Source organism: Antechinus flavipes, chromosome 4 (genome assembly GCF_016432865.1).
Source record: "Antechinus flavipes isolate AdamAnt ecotype Samford, QLD, Australia chromosome 4, AdamAnt_v2, whole genome shotgun sequence".
Taxonomy (NCBI): Eukaryota; Metazoa; Chordata; class Mammalia; order Dasyuromorphia; family Dasyuridae; genus Antechinus; species Antechinus flavipes.
This window is the reverse complement of record NC_067401.1, coordinates 340,609,621-340,631,259: the sequence shown is the minus strand read 5'-3', so window position 1 is coordinate 340,631,259 and position 21,639 is coordinate 340,609,621. Positions and strand designations below refer to the sequence as shown.

General features: G+C 35.2%; 1 protein-coding gene across 4 annotated transcripts in view; it reads left to right on the top strand.

Moving 5' to 3' along the window:
- Positions 1-21,419, top strand: part of SYNE1 (spectrin repeat containing nuclear envelope protein 1) — a 593,997-nt gene extending 572,578 nt beyond the window's left edge. For 3 of the 4 annotated variants that reach the window (XM_051997964.1, XM_051997961.1, XM_051997963.1), the window contains 6 exons: positions 2,678-2,878; positions 6,078-6,206; positions 7,297-7,509; positions 8,648-8,740; positions 10,356-10,414; positions 20,303-21,419. In XM_051997964.1, coding sequence (XP_051853924.1) covers positions 2,678-2,878; positions 6,078-6,206; positions 7,297-7,509; positions 8,648-8,740; positions 10,356-10,414; positions 20,303-20,543 — 936 coding nt within the window. In that variant the 3' untranslated portion in view covers positions 20,544-21,419. Of the gene's footprint in view, positions 1-2,677; positions 2,879-6,077; positions 6,207-7,296; positions 7,510-8,647; positions 8,750-10,355; positions 10,415-20,302 lie in introns of those variants that run through there. The other variant, XM_051997962.1, reaches the window with a different exon arrangement.
- Positions 21,420-21,639: the final 220 nt, after the last annotated feature.

Below are 21,639 nucleotides of genomic sequence, written 5' to 3'. Positions count from 1 at the left end.
TAAAAGCCAGAAATAAGTTTCAAGAATGTATTGTCCAACTATGTCACTTTATAGACAAGGAAGCTGAGACCCAGAAAAGTGTTATCATAGAACTACTAAATGGGAATGATTTAACTCAAACTCAGATCACACAATAAGTGAAGGATCAGATACTGAGACTAAGGTTTTCTAATTCTGAAGTCTATAGTTCCTTATACTGTACCATAATAGAAAGTATACTGTTTTTAGCCTCAAGACTTTTGAGTTTCAATCCTGTCTTTTATACTCACTACCAAGGCAACAAGGTAGCACAGAGAATAATATGTCAAACCTAGAGTCACAAAAACCAGAGTTCAGGTTTGAACTCACTTACTAGCTTTGTGACTCTGAATAGCATCATTCGACCTCTTTTGCCTCAATTTCTTCATCTGTAAAATGGGAATATCAACAGTATTCATTTCCCAGGGTTTTTGTGAGCATCAAGTGAAATAATAATTGTAAAATTCTTAGCAAAATGCTTGGCATTATACAAATTTTTGTTATGATTATAATACTTTTATTACTTTGCAATCATTATTTTTATCTATCATTACATATTGTAATTATTATATTATTATTTATTATTATATAGTCATATAGCAATGAACTATATTATCATATAGTTTTACACAATATAAATAATTGTGTGATTTACACATAATTCTTACATTATTACTATTACCACCTTGCAAACTTGGGCAAATCATCAACCTCAGATTTCTGATATATATATATAAAGAAAATTATATATGATCACTAAATCATATTTAAGTGATCTCCAAGGATGGTTTCAATTCTAAATCTATAACCCTGTGACTGTTAAAATGATTAAGATGAATAATGTCTTGAGAGCATCATTTTACAAAATGGACGATGATTTGCTCATGAAAAAATAAAATTGCAAATAAAACCAAGAAACTGAGACCCAGTGACTGATTTTGTAACTTTGTCCCAGTCATGTAATAACAACCATATTAATAATAGCTTTTTCAATACCTGCTGAAAACTACAATAGTCAGAAGCAGTAATGTAAAGGGTGTGAAATCAGCTTGTAAAAACAGATGGGAACCAGCCCTGGAAGGGCTTTAAATGGCAAATAGTTGTTATCCTGGAGGCAGTAAGGAACCACTGCAGTTTATTGAGTTGGGGAGAGCCTTGCTCAGACCTGTGATTTAGAAATATATGTGTGTAGATGGAAGATTGAAGGGAAGAAAAGACTAGAGGCAGAAAGAACAGTTAGGGGACTTTTATAATAGTCTAAGTGAGAAGTAACAAGTACCTAATTTTATAGAGGAAACAAAAGCCAAGAACAGTTAAATGTTTTGCCTAAGATAACACTGATCACAAATTGTAGAGAAAGATTCCAGACCCAGGAACCTTGACAGAATCTTGGGGGACATTCCACTTTCTTTCAACTTTACCATTGGTGGCCATGGGAATGACAAAGAGGCTGTAAAGGTAAAATTGACAATTCTTGAAGTTTGAATATGGTTGGAGGTGGGTTGCAGGAAGCAAAGAAGAAGATAACTCCAATCCTGAATCATGTGAAAATGGGAAATGGGGAATACCCTGCACAGAAAGAAGGACATAGGGAGAAGGAAAAAATAGTTCCATTTTGGACAAATTGAAGTTAAAATAACCATGGGATATTTAGTGGAGATGTCTGGTAGGTAGTTGATACTGTGACTATTCTTTTTTTCCATTTTTCCCTCTAGAAATCTCTTAGTGAGTAAATCTTGTATCTTTCTGCAAGTGGAGTTTCATGATCCCTTTGGCTTACTTTTACATAATGCTTACAAAATAGAAAATTGAAAATTCAGACACTCCATTTCTTATTTTCAAAGAGTCAGAAATAATTTTTCTAAGATTGTTTTTTTTTCAACAAGTTGAAATGATTGACAGATAACATTGGACTAATTGCTTTGGTGTTATGTAGATATAACTCTTAGTTTATTGATATGGAAACCATACATGAAAGGTTTAGTTACTGTTGTCAAAAGTGAATTTTAGAGAATCTAAGGAGGAGGAGGAAGAGGAGGACAATGAAAAGTCACATGTATATACTGTATTAAAATGGCAGTGAACTCATAATCTTGCTGTGCTGTAAGAAATAGTAGTATTATCCCCAATTCACAAACCTAGAAGAAACATCAGATAGAACAGTGAACCTGGAAGACCTGAGTTGAAATTTGTGGTGTGAAAAAAAAATGATGAGATAGGAGGGAGGGAGAAATAACAAAGCTAAGCAACTGGTATGGGCAATGAGTGAAAGCAAGGAAATCAGAATTAGTCATAGGCTACAAACCTGAGTTACCGGATGAATGGTAGTACCCTCAAAAGAAACATAAAGGGTAGGAAAGATAGTTTAGGTTTGGCTAGGAAATAATGAATTCTGTTTTGGACCCACTGAATTTGAGATATCTGTGAGGCATACAGGCAGCTGGTGAAGTAGCATTTCATGTTGAAAAATAAATAAGCTCTAGATATGTAGATTTAAAAATCCTCTTTGTAGAGGTGAGAGTTGGACCCATAGAAACTGATAAAATCACTGTTAAAAAAAAAAAAAAAGAAGAAGAAAAAGAGGTTCCAGTAATCTTGGAATGTGTGTTTCATTATTGAAGTTGTTCATTTTGATTTTTGCTTTGGTTCATCTTTATAGGAGCTTCAGAAAGCAGTTGATCACCGCAAAGCTATCATCCTTTCCATAAATTTATGCAGTTCAGAATTCACACAGTCTGACAGTGAGGAGAGCAAGGAACTCCAGGAGAGACTGGCCCAAATGAATATGCGCTGGGACCGAGTGTGCAGTTTGCTAGAAGACTGGCGTAGCTTACTGCAGGATGCCTTAATGCAATGTCAGGTTTGTATCAGATTTCTTTCTAGCCTCTGAAGTCACTATCTATCAGAAAGTTCTTTCCCTCCTCCTAATTACTTAAAAGGCAGAGTATTTTTATAGGGTTCGTGATTTTCAAGGTCCTCCCAGTACAAAATACTTCCAACCTATCCCTAAAGAACATAGTCTCTAAACAGAGATTGCAGATGCTCAGGTATTATTACATTTTTGTTTTTGTTCTTTTATTTGAAGGCCCCTCACCAGGCCTTTTCCTTCAGAATCACAAAAAAGTACTAGGTCTGAGAGCTTAAAATCTCATTTAAATCTCATGAGATCTAAATGCACAGAAATAACACTTAGATATTAAAATATTACAGTATATTATAGACAATGTATTGCATAAGATTTGCAAATTCAGCACTATTGCTACTCTTTTTATAGAATATTTCACAGTCTCTAAATGTCCTAATAGATGGTTTGACCTCAAGTTTCATCATCAGATGGCCAAATTTTAGATGATGAATTTCTACATTAGCTAAACCACTCTATATGAAAATCTTTGGGTAGGTTTTTATTTCAGATCTTTAGAGCTTGATTTCAGCTTATAATCATTAACTTGTATAACAAATTTGTATAATTCATAATTAAATATATTTATTTGTATTATTATGTACATATACAACATAATTTTACATAAACATAGTATATTATGTGAATATTATATTTAATATAATGGTTTATATTTAACATATAATATCTAACATGTATGTAACTGTAACTTATATAATCATAATTTCTTTCAGTTCATAATCATTGACTGTATCAATAGTATCTAACATTTATATAGCACTTTGAGATTTACACAGTGTTTTGCACATCATCTCATTTGAACCTTACAATCCTGTGAAGTTGTTATTTTAATCCCTATTTTACAGATGAGGAAACTGAGCTGAAAGACATTAATTATACGTTTACTCTATATCAGATTGCTTTCTGTCTTAGGGAGAGGGGAGGTAAGAAAGAGAGGAAGAAAAAATCAGAACACAAAGTTTAACATCAATGAATGTTGAAAATTATCTTTACATGTATTTGGAAAAATAAAATACTATTTAAAAAAAGAAAAAGAAGCTAATGATAGTAAGTATCTGAGAAAGAATTTAAATTGAGTTCTTCTTAACCCCAAGTACAGAACTCTATCCATTGTTCCCCCTAGCTGCCCTAGCTTATCTCTAATTGGTAGAGCTTACAAAAGAAATGGTCACATCCAAGATGCTTCTTTTTTATTTTTGATCCCTTGCTTCCAGTATGGCCAAGAGATCATAAATGATTTCTATGGGATATTTAGAAGACTGATATCATAGTTTAAAATATTCTAAAGAAATATATTTCCTCCATTCAACAAATGGGGCATTCATTACATGTATGGTAGTGTGCTAAGTGCTGTGGGAAAATCAAGGGAAGTAGAAGCTATGTCCCTGTCTCCTAAACCTAAATTAGTTTATACAATAAAGCTACATACATGAATTATTTATATAACAAAGCAATATAGCATCTGAATAAGTGTACCAATTTTAAATCATCATCATCCTCATCATCATCTCATAAAAGCTATCATTTGTGTAGCACTTAGTATATGTCAAGTCACTTTGCTAAGTACTTTACCATTATTATCTTGTTTCATCCTTATTATTCCACCTAGCTGCCCATAAGAAGTGAGTGTGGAATGACATTTCAGTTCAGTAAGCTGTTATTAAGCAATACAAAGCACTAGACTAGACTCTGAAGATAATAAAAATGAAAAACAAAACAATCCCTATACTCAGATTTCTTACATAGGCAATATTATATATTTAAATCTAAGTCTAATTTTAAGGTGGGAAATGAGAGTTAAACAAATCATGGTAGGAAAATTCAAGAATCAAATAGAATATTTTTACGAAGAAAGGGAAGGTGTCATAAAGGATGTGATTTCTAAACCAAATCTTAAAGGAAGAAAAGGATTTTGACAGGTAAAGATGACATTAAGAAGGCATTCCAAGGTTGCAGAAATGCATGAAAGCATGATAGTTGATAGATCTGCCTTATTAGACTGCCACTACTAAAAAATTACAGTCACAAAGGAAATGTATGTTCCTCAAGGGTCACAAAGTATCTTCCAACATTATCTTGATGAGAGATTGCTCTGCCTCTCTGTGCTACTGCTTTTTTATTTGATTTCTGTTAAAATTCTCTCCAAGCTTCACATTAATCCTTTAAGGTAACTCTAGAAGGAATTATCATTTTCTTGCCTATATTACATGACTAATAGGTGTCAGAAAGCATTATTTGAAACTAGATCTTCCTGTCTCCAGTTCCATGTCAAATATGCCAAACTACCTGTAGTGATGCATAATTGAATTGAACTATGGTGATGTCCATGTTTGTGTGTCCATGAACACACATGAGTGTATGCATATGTTTGTATGTGTGTCAACAAAGGAGAAGAGACAAGAAATGTCATAAAATAAAATTAATAAAACATGGCAATGATTAGATATGAGTATAGTAGGTATAATAGGGGTAATAAAAGAGTATCTGACAACTTTGGGGATTCAGAACTTGTGTCTGAAAGGATGTTGGTATTTAAAAGGTGTGATTAGCACCTTGATATCTAAGTATAGTAATCTTATTTTAGTCATGAAACATATACTTCAATTTCCCTACATCTATATTGCATCTAGGTAATAAGATGAGGCAGTTGATAATCAGTGGAGAGACATTGGTTCTGGAATCAGAAAGACCTGAAATCAAATCCGACTTCAGACACCTTTTAGATGTATGACTCTTAACCTCTGCCTGATAAACAGATTCACTGGAGAAAGAAATGGCAAACCACTCTAGTCTCTTCCAAAAACATCCCACAGAGAGCTATGGTATACCAGAGTCCTGAAGAGTGGAACATGACTGAATGACTTAACAACAAAATAAATAAGATACACTAGGAGACATCTTTTGATGTGTTAGAACAGTAATAATAACCTTGTATCTAGAAATAATAATGTGCCTGCCATTAAAATGAAGATGTTATGAGAAAGTAGTCCATTAAGTACTAGCCAGGTACCTCAATTAAAGAAAAGAGATGTGACCCAAATCTCTGTATAAATGTGAGTATGTGGGTAGATGGGCTGAGAGAAGTCATAATAGTATTGCTCAAGGTCATTATAGATCCTCTCATTCTTTTTTAAAGGATTTCCATGAAATGAGCCATGGATTACTTCTATGGTTGGAGAACATTGACAGAAGAAAAAATGAAATAGTTCCTATTAATCCAAATCTTGACTCAGAAGTACTTCAGGACCAACACAAGATGCTTATGGTAGGATGTTTGACTCTAGCCTCTGGGAGAGATTTAGAAAGATTTTCTTCATTTCACTGAAAAGAAAGATAATACCGAATCAAGTATTTTACTTGTGCTTTGGTCTCTAAGTTCAAGCCCTTTTAGTGCTAAGTATTTTTATAGCTAAGTATAACCACAGGGGATGCTATCAACTGGAATTGAGTTTCAGAATTCTTGGCTGAATTTGTAAAATGTCTGTGACTGCTCTTTCCCTTATTTATTCATTTATGGGGGGGGGGGAGAGATAAGAAATAGTAGATTTTGGTGGCAATGAATTTTTTATGTTCCATTAGGAGAAAATGTTTTTGTGCTAACAGCTTTCTGTATCCCTGAAAAGGTTATATCTCATTTACAACCTGTTAACTTGACTTAAGGGCTTGGAAACTATCAATTGGATGCTAATGCAGATCTTTAAAATTACATAGTTTTACCACTGTATTTCTCCTGCATTATTGAATATAATGATCACTTCTGGAATTTAGAGAGATCCAAGAATGGAATACAAATCTTCCAGACTTCACTGGGAACACCCTCACTCCTTTAGCCAGCATTAATCATTAAGCAGCAAATGATGAATCTTCCACTATATCTTAAAAATGTTTGATCACACATCAGAAACAAAGATTTGGCCTCAATAGTACCTATATTCACAGCTTGAAGAATTTTTTTAAAGTTATACTAAAAGTATTATAAATAATGTTTTATATCTTTAAAATCTTTTCACCTTTTTTTGACATATATGGTCTTCACAACAGCCTTTTGAGTTAGATTAATCATTGTCTCAATCTTGGACACTGAAAACCTGAGGATGAGATAGATGGGGTGATTTTTCCAATACCATACAGCAAATTGTGATGGGTAAAGCTACCATTTAGTATCCTTTGCTCCCATCCCGAGCAGTGTTCTTAACTGCTGTGCCATTGTTAACCTTTCTATATGCATGTATGACATTTCATTGGATGGGCACAGAATTGTCCTAGTTTAATGAGCTATTTTTTTAAAAAGTTTTAGGAAGTGCCACATATGTTGAAAATTTGTAGGGGAAAATAATATTTTACTGTGTACATAGCAAATCAGACGTGAGTTGCTGGAGTCCCAATTAAAGGTGGCATCCCTGCAAGATATGTCCTGCCAACTCTTAGTTAATGCTGAAGGCAAAGACTGCTTGGAAGCCAAAGAAAAAGTCCATGTCATTGGAAATCGACTTAAACTTCTCTTGAAAGAGGTTAGTCGCCATATCAAAGACCTGGAGAAGATCTTAGATATCTCAAGCAGTCAACTGGTAAGTCTCTAATTCATCAATATGCAAAACCTTTAATTCTCTGTCAGTTTCTGTATAGTTTGTATCTAGAAAATAAAATCTTTATTTAAATTGAGAGTGCCTTTAAATCAGGATATAGCCCAAAAAATAGTTATCAGAATGGAAAGGGCCTGAAATGGAAAAGGACTTAATCATTTGTTAGGTCCAAAAGAAATTATTTTGCTCACAAAGAGATAACAGAGCCCAACTATGGATTTGTTTGTTTTTTGTTTTTTGGTTTTTTTTTTGTTTGGTTCTTTTACATATAAGCACCAGTCATCTTAGAAGTAAAGTTTCTTCCAGGAATACAAACAGTTCGTATTTGATCCTGCCCTCTTCTTTTTTCTTAATGAAAGAACTACTTAGTTGTACCATGCAAAATACCTGTACTACTCAGGCATAAGAAATTAATTTCTAGTGGAAAAAGAAAGATAGAGAGGGAAGATAATAAGAGAGAAGGGAAGTAAAGAAAGAGGAAAGGAAGAAAAAACAGAAGGAGGGGAGAAGAAGAGAAAAGGAAGGAGGGAATAAAAAAGGAAAGGAGAGAGAGAGGAAGGGAGAGAAGAAGGAAAAGAGGGAGGGAGGGAAGGAAGGAGCAAAAATGTGTTGATAAAAGATTTATTTGTGAATTCCTTGTCATAAGCATGCAAGATCTCTTAGTCTTTTATAAATATATAAATCTATCCAAAATAATAGCAATGCCAAAAAAAAAAAAAAATCCTAGTATCCTTGACACTGCAAATGGACTACTAGATGATTTTGTCAAGAAGTCCAGATAAGTGAAATTCCCTCAGGGTCTAATTGATTAGGCAATCAATTAGCTATGTCTTTCATTTTTCACATGCTGTATTTATTGTTTTACAATATAAAATCATAAGATCACTAAGGAAATCCCCAGTAGGGTTGAAAAATATTTTAAAATAATAAATTATCCTACAAAATATTCAAGATAGACTGTGTACAAAACCCATTTCAAATTCCAATCCTAAGGATCTCACTATTAGAATCTTTAGTTTATTAAAATGTACTAAGAATCTTGAATCCCCACACTTTAACTCTTGGCCTATGGTGATATTCAAAGTCCTGAGATTTGTCTAATGAAATTCAATCTTACATGTAGGATTTATCCTCTTGGTCTTCTGCTGATGAATTGGACACCTCAGGATCTGTGAGTCCTGTATCAGGAAGAAGCACCCCAAACAGACAAAAAACGGTAAATTAATATTGGCTATCTTCTATCAGCCCTAGGGAGGAAACACTAGGAAGTAACAGTATTTGTAGTCAATAATAAGGTTCACAGTATTTTCTTGAGGGAAAAGCAAAAGGTGTCTCCCCCTGCTCCCACAAGAGGTTTTCCTACAATTTAATATTGCTTCCTCAATCCTGCTGCATTTCTACCCTGCATGAAATCAGTAATGGAAGATGGTATCTTTATTTTTGAATTAAAAAAAAATCAGGGCTCCAGGTGTGGCTGATATGCAGGATATTTTTGTTTCTCAAATGCCAGTTTCTAGCAGGGTCTTGAGTTATGCCTTTGGCAGCCTTTTTGTTGGTCTTCTTCATCCCTTTAACCATTTTTTCAGCTAAAAGATCAGGCTGCACCCAAAAAAATCATCATCAAAACTTTTTTTTAAAGTCTTAGTAAGGCTCTTGATTTGATGAATGTAATGACTTTAACTATTTACAAATCGGTCTTAATAAGGTTTTAAAATTCTTAAGTGATCACATAAGCTCTTCTCCAAAGCTGCTTCTGGGTTATGGCCTAGAGTTGTGGTGAATTGAGCAGTGGCTCCTGGACCATCTGCATCAATGCAAGTGACCCTAATTTGCCCATGGGTGTTACTGGAAAAAATGAAAATAAAATCAAGACAAAACAAAACAAAACAGCTAATTCTGTCCCTGCTGCCCTTTATACCTTGATCTTTGTATGTAGTGAGATTTTTTTTTGTCCTGCTTTATAATTCCATTGTTTTTTTTTTTTTATTATCCCATTCTCCTTAGTTCTTAGAATGATATTTATTTCATTTGCACTTTTTATAAGCATCTAAGTTCTGTCCTGGTGAACTTTATGATCTTTTTTAAATTGATTTTTTGCAACATTCACTAGTTTCCTGTAGATCCTAGTTTCAGAATGTGAAGGAACACTGGCTTTTCAGTAATTTCCATTTGAGCTTCTAGAATGAATATTTACTTGCTTGTTCTTTAAATACCTTTTAACAAGGTAATCTTACGTTGTTTTATTAATCTGCTAAGAAGGGAAAAACGGACATCTCAAACATTCTTGAAAATGAAAAAATATAACTGAATAAAATGATATAGTGAATCCATATATGATTTAAGTGGGCAAGCATTTAGTTAAAAACATGCCAACTAGAAATCCTTTATATTTATCTTTATCATCTATTTGGTTTATGTGCATTACAGCCCTATTCATAGATGTCCGCATCCATGTTTTCCAGGCCAGACTCTAAAAATCTTTCATCTACCTTGAAAAACTAATAGATGAAAACTTAGAAATTCTTGAATAATGGATCATTTATAGCCTATACCAAAACATATTACTAAAATAAAAATAAAATTTTGCCATCACTGTGGAAGTGGTTGGAGTAATAGATTTCATGGATCTTAATAAATGCTAAGCAATTGGGGTATTCATTTCATTTGTTCAACAGAAGAAAAGCCAGTTTCCTTGGTTCATGGGTATTGATCACTTCATTTGATTTGTGTTTTCCTTTGCTGCACTTTTAGTTTAATTTTCATCAGTAGCTTGTCTTTATTTGCCTGGACTGAACATTCTTCTTTCTTTACCCCCTGTTCATTGCAAACAGCCACGGGGCAAATGTAGTCTCTCACAGCCTGGACCCTCTGTCAACAATCCACATAGCAGGTACCTTATTCTCCTGGTTTCCACACTGTTCTAGAACTGCAAGAGGATGATGGAAAATGCCCTAATTAGGACCAGCCTGCATATAATCTGCCCACAGAGGAGTAAAAGAATTACTTATTTTAGAACCACATTTGCCCTCAATAAGCAGGTTGGCAAAAGTTGGGGTTCCTCCAAGAATACCAAAATACTTGTGAATTTTACAATACAAAGCTCTTGGTCCTTACACACACAAAAGAAAATCATTCCCCAACACAGGCACTGTTCTGATATACTTTGCCAGGTGATGGTCCTTTATATGTGTAACCTAGAGACCATGTAGCTGACTAGAACATAACACCATGGGGTTTGTGGCAAACAATTTTTATCATCCTCTTAGTTCTAGATTTTACATTAAGACAGGTGATAGAACAATGCAATATTTTACCATTTACAGAACCCACAAGTCTGAATAAAGCATACTAACACTCCTTCCTTTCCTCTCACCCTGCTCCCAGCTTTTGATTTTTTTTTAACATTTTATTCAGTTTGTGGGTTTTGGGTTCTTGAGATTCTAAAAAAAAAAAAAATAGAGTCAGCATTTGGGTAACTTCATCTAAAAATCCTTAGCATCTTATCTCTTTAGCATTGCCTTCAGCTCCTCTGCAACTGACGCATTAAGTCACTAACTGTCCTTGACACTCAGCAGAGTGCTTGCATCTGGCTTCACTCTGGGAGCAAGACCCAGTGTCCACTACTCTGTAACCACTAGAGAGCAGACTTACAGCTGCCGCTTTTTGCTTTCCACCTTGTCTCCAGTAGTTCATCATTTCTGCAGCTAACAGTGCTTTTGCATTCTTCCTTGTTGGTGTGGTGTGTCTGTGTCCCTTCACTCTTTCACTGATCAGTTCATGTCTCCCCTTCCCCCAACCTCAGACAATTTTAAAAAGAGAGAAAGAGAGAAAATTATATTCTCCCAGCCAATTCCAAATTCCAGCCCTTGGTACTTCACTGTTAAACTCCCAGGAGGCTAAACTGTTCTATCTGGGATATAGCAGAACTCTGAATTCCTAAGGGGAGGGATAAGAGGAAGTCTAAGACTCTAAATAATCATTATTTTCAGTTTGCCAGTTGTGACACTTGTATATGAGAATTCTCATTCAGTTACCCTGAGGTATTGAAATATTCACAATATCTTGATGTATCCTTCTCTGTTAGACAAATCATAGACAGATACATAGATGTATGTGTGTATATACAAACTTTACATACACATGCACATACACATACATACCTGTACTTGATTTGAAAACAAAGATTTTCCTAGAAAAAATGGCAATTAATAAATGCAATTGGCAAAATGCAGCTCTGCACCTTCAGAGTTAATTATTTTTTATAGACTCTGTTCACTATACCCATGATGCATTCCCCAGCCTCTGCAATAGAGTCAGTGGTACCTTACTAGCAGACAATTGTCTTGTGGATTCCCTCTCCTCCCCTTTACCACATCCCCCACACATGCCTCTGCCCTCTCAAAGAAAAGTTTTATATCACTGATTTCAGCTTGGAGAACATTGCTGCCTTTTAATGGAGGCAAAAGAGCAAATGTGGCTCAAGGATGGGAGGAGAGATTGCAAAATTACAGCACAAGATGGTCTTCCTCCTCTTCCTCTCCCACCCCTCCCTGCAATGATAACTGGAATCTAAATTCAGGCAGATATACATATTGGCTTTGGAGCATAGGTATAAATTGGTTCTGTTCCATTACTACCCCTCCCACTGGACCCTCTCCCCACATTTCTTCTCAGGATTTCAGGCGTCTCTATGTGCAAGGCTAAGCAGGTGCTTCAACATGCATCTTACCAGTGCTTTGCAAGCTTGGGGAACAGCCCCCCTTCTAGCTGGGGCATCCACGCGGCACCTTTCAGATCAGCTCTGTCCAGCACTGTTTATTAACACATCTCCTTAGCAGTACAACACAATGCTCAATTTGTTACTCAGACAGGCATGAAATACAAACGAGTTTCACCTGAATGGTAAACTTAATCAAACTCGCTAGGCAGACAGGTTGTGGTTGAAGTAGATTGGGTTTTTTAAACTCAATGGCGCCGCTGTTTGGGGTGCACCCACTGTGGGCAATGAATGCAGCTCCTGCTGGGAAAGGATTAACTTACAGTACATGCTGTCACATTGTTCCAGAATATTTTCACATCAGAGTACTTCGTATTTGATCTTGCCCTGGATCAGCAAACTTGAGAGGTTACAGTAGTTAGGGCAGACAGAAAATCCCAACAATTTAGGAATGTTGACCCCAGAAGTTTAAATTGTAAAATTTTAAGCCAGTGGGTTTTTTTTTTTTGTTTTGTTTTTTTTACTTCTTTTTTTCCTTTATCTTGAGTGGTGTGAACAGCGTCAAGGATTGGGGTAGAATTTTTTTCTTTTGAGGTCAAATATCATTTCCTTGTTTTGTCAGTTTCTGTCTTCTGTGTAATCGATTTAGTCTTGCCATTATGTGTCTGCTCCATGAGCATAGTATTCAGTTGAGTCTACTACACAGCTAGAAAATTTAACTAATCCAGGATACATAGTGAATGTTATGCTAAATTAATTTATGAGAAGGCCCTAAGAACCCCCCCCCCCGCCACACACACACACACACACACACAGAGTTTCCCTTTTCACTTCAGATACTAAGACCATTGAAAAAACTGTGTGCATTCATATCTATAGTCATAGGTTTTATCTAAGAATAGTTGTTTTAAAATATATAATGTTACCAGTTATGGTGGCACATGCCTGTTATCCCTATGAATGTAGAGACAAAGACTTATTTAGTTCAGGAGTTCTGAGCTATGATAGGATTCAAGCCAATTAAATGAATAACCCCTGGGAATGTGGGGCCACCTGCCTAATTAATAAGGGGTCAAAAATAGCAAATCAAGATTTCTGTGATGATCAGTAGGGGCATTGAGCACATATCACTGGACACTGCATTCTAGCCTAGGTGATTTGAGGAGAAATAGTCAACAAAAATTAAAGAAAAAATATTGTGTTGAATTAGACTCAAATTTTGATGTGGCAATCAGTCTATTTCATTCAACTCTGTCCAAATTCTTACACTGAAGGCCTTGTTAGTACTCATATGTTAAAAGTTGTGACTGTAGAAATTAGTTAATTCAGCCCCCTCATTTTATATGCAAGGGAACTGGGATCCAGAAGAGTTAAATGATTTGCCCAAGCTTGTACAGGTGGATGAGTAAGAGAAAATGGATTTAAACCAATTTCCTCTGACTATGCTACTATTACACAAAGATAGTATAACAAAAAGGTATATTAGGATGACTATGGACTACAGATGTTTTATGCATTAATTCACCTATGAAGAGATTCACACTGGAATCTTACCATAAAAACCATTTGCTAGAGAGTAGCATTCAGCAAATTTTGATCTCTGTCTCAGATCTATGCAGATAGGTTTTTAGTGAAATTGTAAAAGAAGTTTATCCAGTATGGAAAGGCATTGACAGAGCATTTCCTTATATCGTTAAAATTATTAGTTCAAATCCTGCCCTTTTCCCTATTGTCTACAGCAGTAGTGTCAAACTCAAAAATGAGTTTTCCCTATATAAGGCAGTTTTATATATTGAGTTCGATCGCCAGGGTTAAATATATTTTGTTTACTCTTTATTTTTACATTTTATTATCTTAATTTTTTACATTTACATTACATTACAATTATATTACTTTACATTTATATTTGCATCTTATTTACCTATTTACCTTATGTACCTCCAATACATTTCTCTTTACCATTTTTGCCCTATAACATGATCCTCATTAATATCAATGATTAGTTTCCCCCAGATATGGTCTCATTAATTAAATTTGCACTTCATATTTCCATTGAGCTGGAACCAATACTCATAATTTATATGATTCTGACAATTTGAATATGCGTATCCATTTCCATGATTCATTATTTGCACTAATACGTCTGTGTATCAATTCCCAGCATATCATAGAAACGTAGATGTAGAGTAGAAAAGACTTCATATGTCATCTAGTCCAATGTCTCTATTTTATAGGATAAGAAATCGAGGCCTAGAGAAGTCAGATGTCTTCCTCAGGTTCACATAGCTAGCAAATAGAAAAGATAGTATACAAATCAAAGAAAGTCCTGATTCCCAGATTCATCTCATTTACTAATATTCTCTGGTTTCTATCAGATAAATAAACTACTCCCTGAAAATATTAAGCACTTTACAAGAATCATTATATGATAGAAATCACTTCAACATGACTAAGTTCAATAGAATGTACCTAGAATTCAGCAGTCTCTCATTTCTAGGGAAGCTGGTCTGTCAATTGCCCTATCTATTGACAAAGCTAGTTTCCATAATGGAGAGAATACAGGATCTGGAGTCTGAAAGACCTGAGCTCAAATTTTATCTTAAGATACTTACTAGTTATGTAACTCTAGTCCTAGTACTTAGCCTTTCTTTATATCATTTCCCTCATGTAAAATGGGGACAATAATAGCAGCTACCTCCCAGGGACAGCAAATAGGATAAAATTGGTAAAGCACCTGTAGATTGTTAAGTGCTTTATAAATGCTAACTATCATTATTGTTATTGTCTATAATTCAAGAGGCAGAGTAGTATATTCATTAACAGTTAGATTTCAAAGCTAGGAAGACCTGGATTCAAGTCCTGTCTCTGATATTTACTTGATATGTGATCCTGGGGAATATCAATTCTAACCTCTCAATTGTCTAAGACACTAAATTGTTGAGAAGATGCTAATCTCACTAGTGAAAGGAATTTTATCAACAAGGAAATTCCTTCTACCAATTAAATTACAAATCATGTCTTTACCCTTTACCATATTCTCTGCAGCACATGTTAAATCCAAAGAGAAATGTTAAATTCATACATAAGAACCCCTTTAGGCCTCATGTTGACTTCGAAAATTACCCATATACCCAAATAATATTTTTATTAATTTATTTATTTTGTTAAATCTTTCTCAATAATATTTTAATCTGGTTCAGTCCATACCTGAGAGTGTTATATGTTTGACACGTCTAGTCTAGAGCCACACACACACACACACACACACACACACACCAAGATCTTGGTCATCCCTAGTGAGAGAGAAGCTTAGATCAGTATATATTGGGCTTGTGGTAGTCCTTGACCAAGATGAAATATTGGGTTTGGAACTAGAATATATTCAGGATTTTTTAGGTTGCCTGTAGACGCCATGTAGCTCCTAGGAGAGATTATGGGTAATGGATAATGTCCTATTTCCTTAAAAACTTCTCTACATGATATAAGCATATATCTCTTTTTCTAGATATAGTTGCCACATTGTTTTCTCGTGATGAATTACTTCATTACATCTCCCATGTTAGCTAACAGATTATGAATTTCCTTACATTATTTTAAACAACTCTTATAGCAAAGTTTTGATTTGAGTGATATCAGAACAGATTGCATTCTTCTCATTTCCTTGACTTCAACTTTTTGTTCAAAAGAAGTCCTTTTCTATTATTGCTTCTATCCAGTCTTATGTGCTATTTTACATTTCCATTGGACCCATATTTACACTGATAAAGTAATGTAGGACATTGAAGCAATTTCCAGATAATTTAAATGGGGAAGAAAAAATACCCTACTATTGAAAGAAAAGGGATTTTTTTTTTTTTAGAACTAATATGATTGTCTTCATCAATCAGGTTTCTTGGTTTAACTTCCATTTCATTTTGTCAGTGTAGACACATTCTAAACACCAGGCAGTAACCATGTCCATTAAGGTAGCAATGCCAAGGAGAAAAGAAAGAAAGCGGCCAAAGTCTAGTCAAAAGGTTGCCTTTGTTCTTTCTCTTGGAAATCCTCCCAACCTCTATTGAAACCTAAGTGTCTTTTACGGCCAAGGATAATATTAAAAAAGTACTTTTTACCCCAAGATCATTAACCCTGTTGGGACTTTAAAGGTAAAAACCAGATTCATAATAGACAAGAGATGACTTTGGTCACTCTTGAACCTTAGTGGATCCAAAAGAAAAAAGAAGAGAGAAGCTCTGCAAGGAGGCAGGTTGCAATTTTCAAGGGAAGCCAACTCCTTGTAAGGTAATTAAGCACTGTGTGTTCCCTTTGTCCCTACTTCAGCCCATTAACTCTCAGTGTATTGGCATTCTTAGACAGTAGAAGGCCTGGTCTAATTTAACTTATTAAGGAATGCTCTGATGCTGTTAAATGTGCCATGTCCTTTCAGGGGGCTCTTTACAATATATGACTTTATATAACACAAGAATAAGCAACTTTCCCTCCTGGCTCAAAAGCATACTGTTATTTAATGTGCAACCTTTGTTTTGATCTTGGACTTTGACCTAAACAAACCAAGGATCCAAGATCCTAAGTACATCTTTCCTCTCTCCGTCCCCTTCATTCAAATCTGCAAGACAAATTTCACCACCAGTTATATGCATAGTCAATCCATTTCTGGAAGACTTAAAAATCCTATGCAATAAATGAATCAAGACAAATTATCCTTCATTCTAGTTGAACATTAATAATTTCAGTATTACTAATGATCTTTAACTTGGCCATGATCAACAGGTTCTAAGTAAGAAGTATCATCTACCCGAAGTGTAAGGAAAGTTGAGTATAGACTGAAAAAACACTGCAATTCAGTATCCATGGTCACTGAGTCCACCTATTTAAGAATACTTTAAAGCAGGCCAGTGCAACTTTGTTTCAATAACCTCTGACTATATTTGGGAAGGAAGGAAGGGAGGGGGAAAGGAGGAAGAAAAGAAGGGAGGAAGGAAAGAAAGAAGGGAACAAGGAAGACAGGGAGAGGGAGCATTTCAATGCTGTAATATTTTGCCAATTAATGGAGATGCAAATGCAAAGAGAAGCCCTGTTCTCAAGGAACTTACTTTCCAATGAGGAAAACAAAACTGGAATAGTATCTGATCAGTAGAAAATCAGATGGTTCCAAGTGTTTTGAGCTATGAGTACACTCCTTAAATTCATTCCAGAATCTTCTCTATGTGAGACTGTTGTGTCATAAATGTCAGCCAGAAGCTCATATCTGTTCTTTCACAAACCAACAAGTCTAAATACTGAGGTCACTGAAAGCCACATTAGACTCAGGAGACCTGAGTCCTAGTGCTGACTCTGCCAGCAACTAGCTATGCATTCTCATAAAAAGACTTTTGTTTCAGGTCCTCAGTTTTGTCCCTGCTCTTCTTATTTTTCCTCTGCTAAATGAGGGGTTGTCCCAAAATGTTTCTATCTTGAAGACTCTTTGAGTCTGACTCAGAAACTGAAATTAAAGAGGAAGTCTTGCCTGCTCTCTACTAATGTGTCATCATCCTATCTCTGTCACATTTCCAGAGAATCAATCACTTTATTAGGTAAAGACTAGTGTACAGCTTTAGTTTGTATACCAACTTAGCCGGATACTAAGGTACTAAAAAGGCTGGTTGTAGGGTGATGCATTTTTTGATCCCAGTTAACTCTTAGACCAACTGCTACTTCATAAAGAGGTGGAATAGCTATATTTTTGGAATCACAGTTCCTAAAGTTTTAAAGTATATCATTTTGTACAATGCCTGCATGATTTACCTCACCTGTTTTTAATGCCAGAGCAGTTCTTGGTTTGACCAGTAGATGGCAAACATTCGTTTTTCTCTCTACATAATAATCATAGTATTTAGAGGGGATGCTCACATGAAATGTCTTTAATTTGCCCAATTAATGAAAGAAGAATCATTTCATTGAATCACAAAAATCTTAGAACTAAAAGGGACCTTAGACATTTTAAGAAACAGGACCTTTTTGTTTTCCTTTGTATGTTCAGTATGTAGCCCAACTATCTCTTATACTTAGGAAATATTCAATAAAATGTCTGTTGAATTGAATTTTTGAATCTGGCATGATTCCTAAGAATTCAAGGGCTAGATAGCTTGCTCAAGGATATCTAGCAGAAAAAAATAGAGCTAGTTGAAATAGCCCAGGCAATAAAATTCAAGACGGCCATAGGAATTCATAATTTAGAAATAATTTATTTGTAACTGGCCTAGATGGTGTGCATGGCCAGGATGGACCTCCATTAGGATTCTGGCATGGTAGTCCCAACTGAAGTAGGGACAGCCTTATAAGCATTCTTGTTCACCCTTGCTGGCACCTTTGACATTAAACAATGACTCCACTTTATGGGACAAAAGATACAATGGCAGATGTTTTAACATAGATAGGGATCAGGGTTAGGTGACCACCCTCATGGAACAGATATCCTTGGGAGCATTGTTGATCTGGCACTTTGAAGTGCAAAAGAAGTCCCCTAATCTAGCTGAGCAGACCCTTCTCTGGGCCCTTTAAGCTAAGACTGAGGGAGGGGAGGGGAGGCCAGTCCTTTGTTCATTTCACTAATATTTCCCTGGACTCCTGATTCCCACTCCTGTATGGGGTGCTCTAAAGAGACTCTGAACTTCCACAGTAGTCACACTGTTCCCCTTCCCATCTGTGTTTGTTAGAACAATGTTAGAATTTGGGGCAAGACCTAGTTTCAACTGTACCAAGACAAGTCTGGATTAGTTTTAAACATTCCCCACACAGATATTCTGTTGTTTCATCTCTCTGTCTCTCTTTCTATTTCTCTTTCTCTACTCTCCTCTCTCTCCCTTTCTTTCCTTCTCTCCTTCCTTCCATTCTTGTATTCCAGTTTATGAACATGCAGGGACCTTCTTTCCCAAAGACAGTTGAACTTCAGTGACTTCATTGAAATGAAAAGAATGTATTAGAGTTACATGCTTATGTTATAAATATATCTTTTCACACATGTGGCTCTTCTATTTTTCAACATTTTCTTAAATATGTTAGAAAAAAATATATCCAATATGAACATTCTATGGGAGAGAGGGGATATGCTAGAATAGTAAATGTGGTGTTCCAATAGAACATCTTTCACTTATCCAATACACCTTTGATAGGACAATTTATCCTTCCTTTTCATTGATCAAACTTCAGTGAATGTGTAGATAGTTTTCTATCTGCCACATACACAAATACAAATAATTATCAACAACAGCAACAAAAGTAATGGATTGTCAGTCTCGAGGTTTTAGGGCATCCAAACTAGAATCTCATTTTACAATATTCAGAAGTCAACAAAAGAATTGTCCCAAAAGATCCTGAAACCTGTGAACTTTTTTTTCTTTTCCACTAGCTAAACTCAAAACAATTATAGAAATAGCATTTAGCATCCTTAATCACTATGGTCAAAAACAAAACAATTATCTAATATTCTTTCAATGAAAGGTTGCCCGGGCAAGATGCTGATTCTGTGCAAAATCAAATCACGATATATACTCTGTAGGCCTTCAGGCTTTCATAGGTCTTTCTAAATTGCTGGGGACATACTTTTGCATTCGTTTTATGGGTTTTCGTGTATTGGAGATTGTTTATGAAATTTAAAGATGAGTAACTTTGCCTAAGATATCCCTTATATTCTCAGACTCAATATGTATTGCCTCACATATTCATGCTTTAATTATTCTAGAGCTAGTTAATTTCTTCTGATAAATTTCTATAAAGCAATTATCTTTGTTAATAGAAAATGTTTTGCTGAATTAAGAGAAAAAATTAGTAGAATCTAAGCCTCTAATTAGTTATTCTTTAGTTGATTGATTAAATGTTTATTTTGCTTCAGTATAGTTTCCAAACAACTTTTTTGTTAGTATTGGGAAAATAGCATGGGCTCTTTGCAAACCAGTGATGGGTAATTGCTCAGCTGAATTATATTTGGCATATTCCTGTAGATTCCAGGAAGAGTAACCAAACCAAGAAGCAATGTCCCTTGCAGGTATTTTTGTTCATTCTCTGTGTTGATTCTTTCCTCAGGTCCATAAGAGGTGGCTCCGATTCCTCCCCTTCTGAGACCCAGCCAGTTCAATCCTGCCAGGCCTTCCTCCTCAGAGTTCTCAGAGCTGCTTTACCTCTTCAGCTTCTACTTTTGCTCTTAATTGGTCTTGCCTGCCTTGTACCAATGTCTGAGGAGGACTACAGCTGTGCCCTCTCCAATAATTTTGCCCGATCATTCCACCCCATGCTCAGATATACCAATGGTCCACCACCTCTATGAAATAGACAGAAGACTAGCATTTGTCTGCACATGTACTGTTAGCAGGAGAATCTGCTCCCCCCTCCAAAAAAAAAAAAAAGCAAATACACAATTAAAAATAATTAAAATCCATTTTTAAAAAGGACCTTTATCGAATGGAATGCACATAGGGTGGCAGCTTCTTATATCTCCTAGATCTTGTGTGCAAATCATCACATTGGCAATAGGTCATAAGGAGGGAGAACCGGAGCAGAGCCAGTATTTTGGAAGAAACCTCAGTTTCCAAACTCAGAATCCTAGCACTAAGAAGACTCTTAAGTAATAGCTACCAGTGGCCTGGGACACTTGCTACCTGAATTCTGGTCTTTGTCTGGTTCTGTGCATAGCCAAGGATTTTATTATACCATCAGTAACTTTCCACTCCCCAGCTCTGTTAATCAATCATCCCAAGTACCCTATCAGCATCATGGGATCTACAAATCAACCAGTACTTAAGAGATTTTAGAATCTTGTATCATACAATTTTAAAGAGCTTCAATAGCTGCTTAATTTTTACCTTAGTTACTTTTTCAGCATGATGTTCTATCTAACTTTTGCTTTGGATGCACAGGCTGTAAATCTAAAAAGCACTTTTTTAAAAGGTTTAAAAAAAACTGGATGTAATAAATAAGATCATGGAAGGTTTTATGAGAAAAAAAACTATTGAATGTTAAGTAAAAAAAAAAAAGGAAGATATTTATGTATGTACAGTTTGCTAAAGCCAAGTTTTGTTTGTATTGATTTATTTGCATTTATTATAGATCCCCTATAATATTTGTCTGTTCTTTTTTTAATGATAATATTGAAAATTCTAAGTCTCAAGATGAAATGGGGGAAATTAAAAGGTAATCATATGTATCTGCAGATGTTTCATTTATTTTTCTTACAAAAATCACAGTAATGACAAATATAAAAGCAAATACACAACTGAAAAAATTTAAATCTTTTTTTTATAAAAAAGGACATTTGCCAAGTAGAATGCATATAGGATGGCAGCTTCTTATATCTCCTTGTGTGCAAATCATCACATTGGCATAGATCATAAGGAGGGAGAGCCTGAGGTCCAAGAAAAATACAA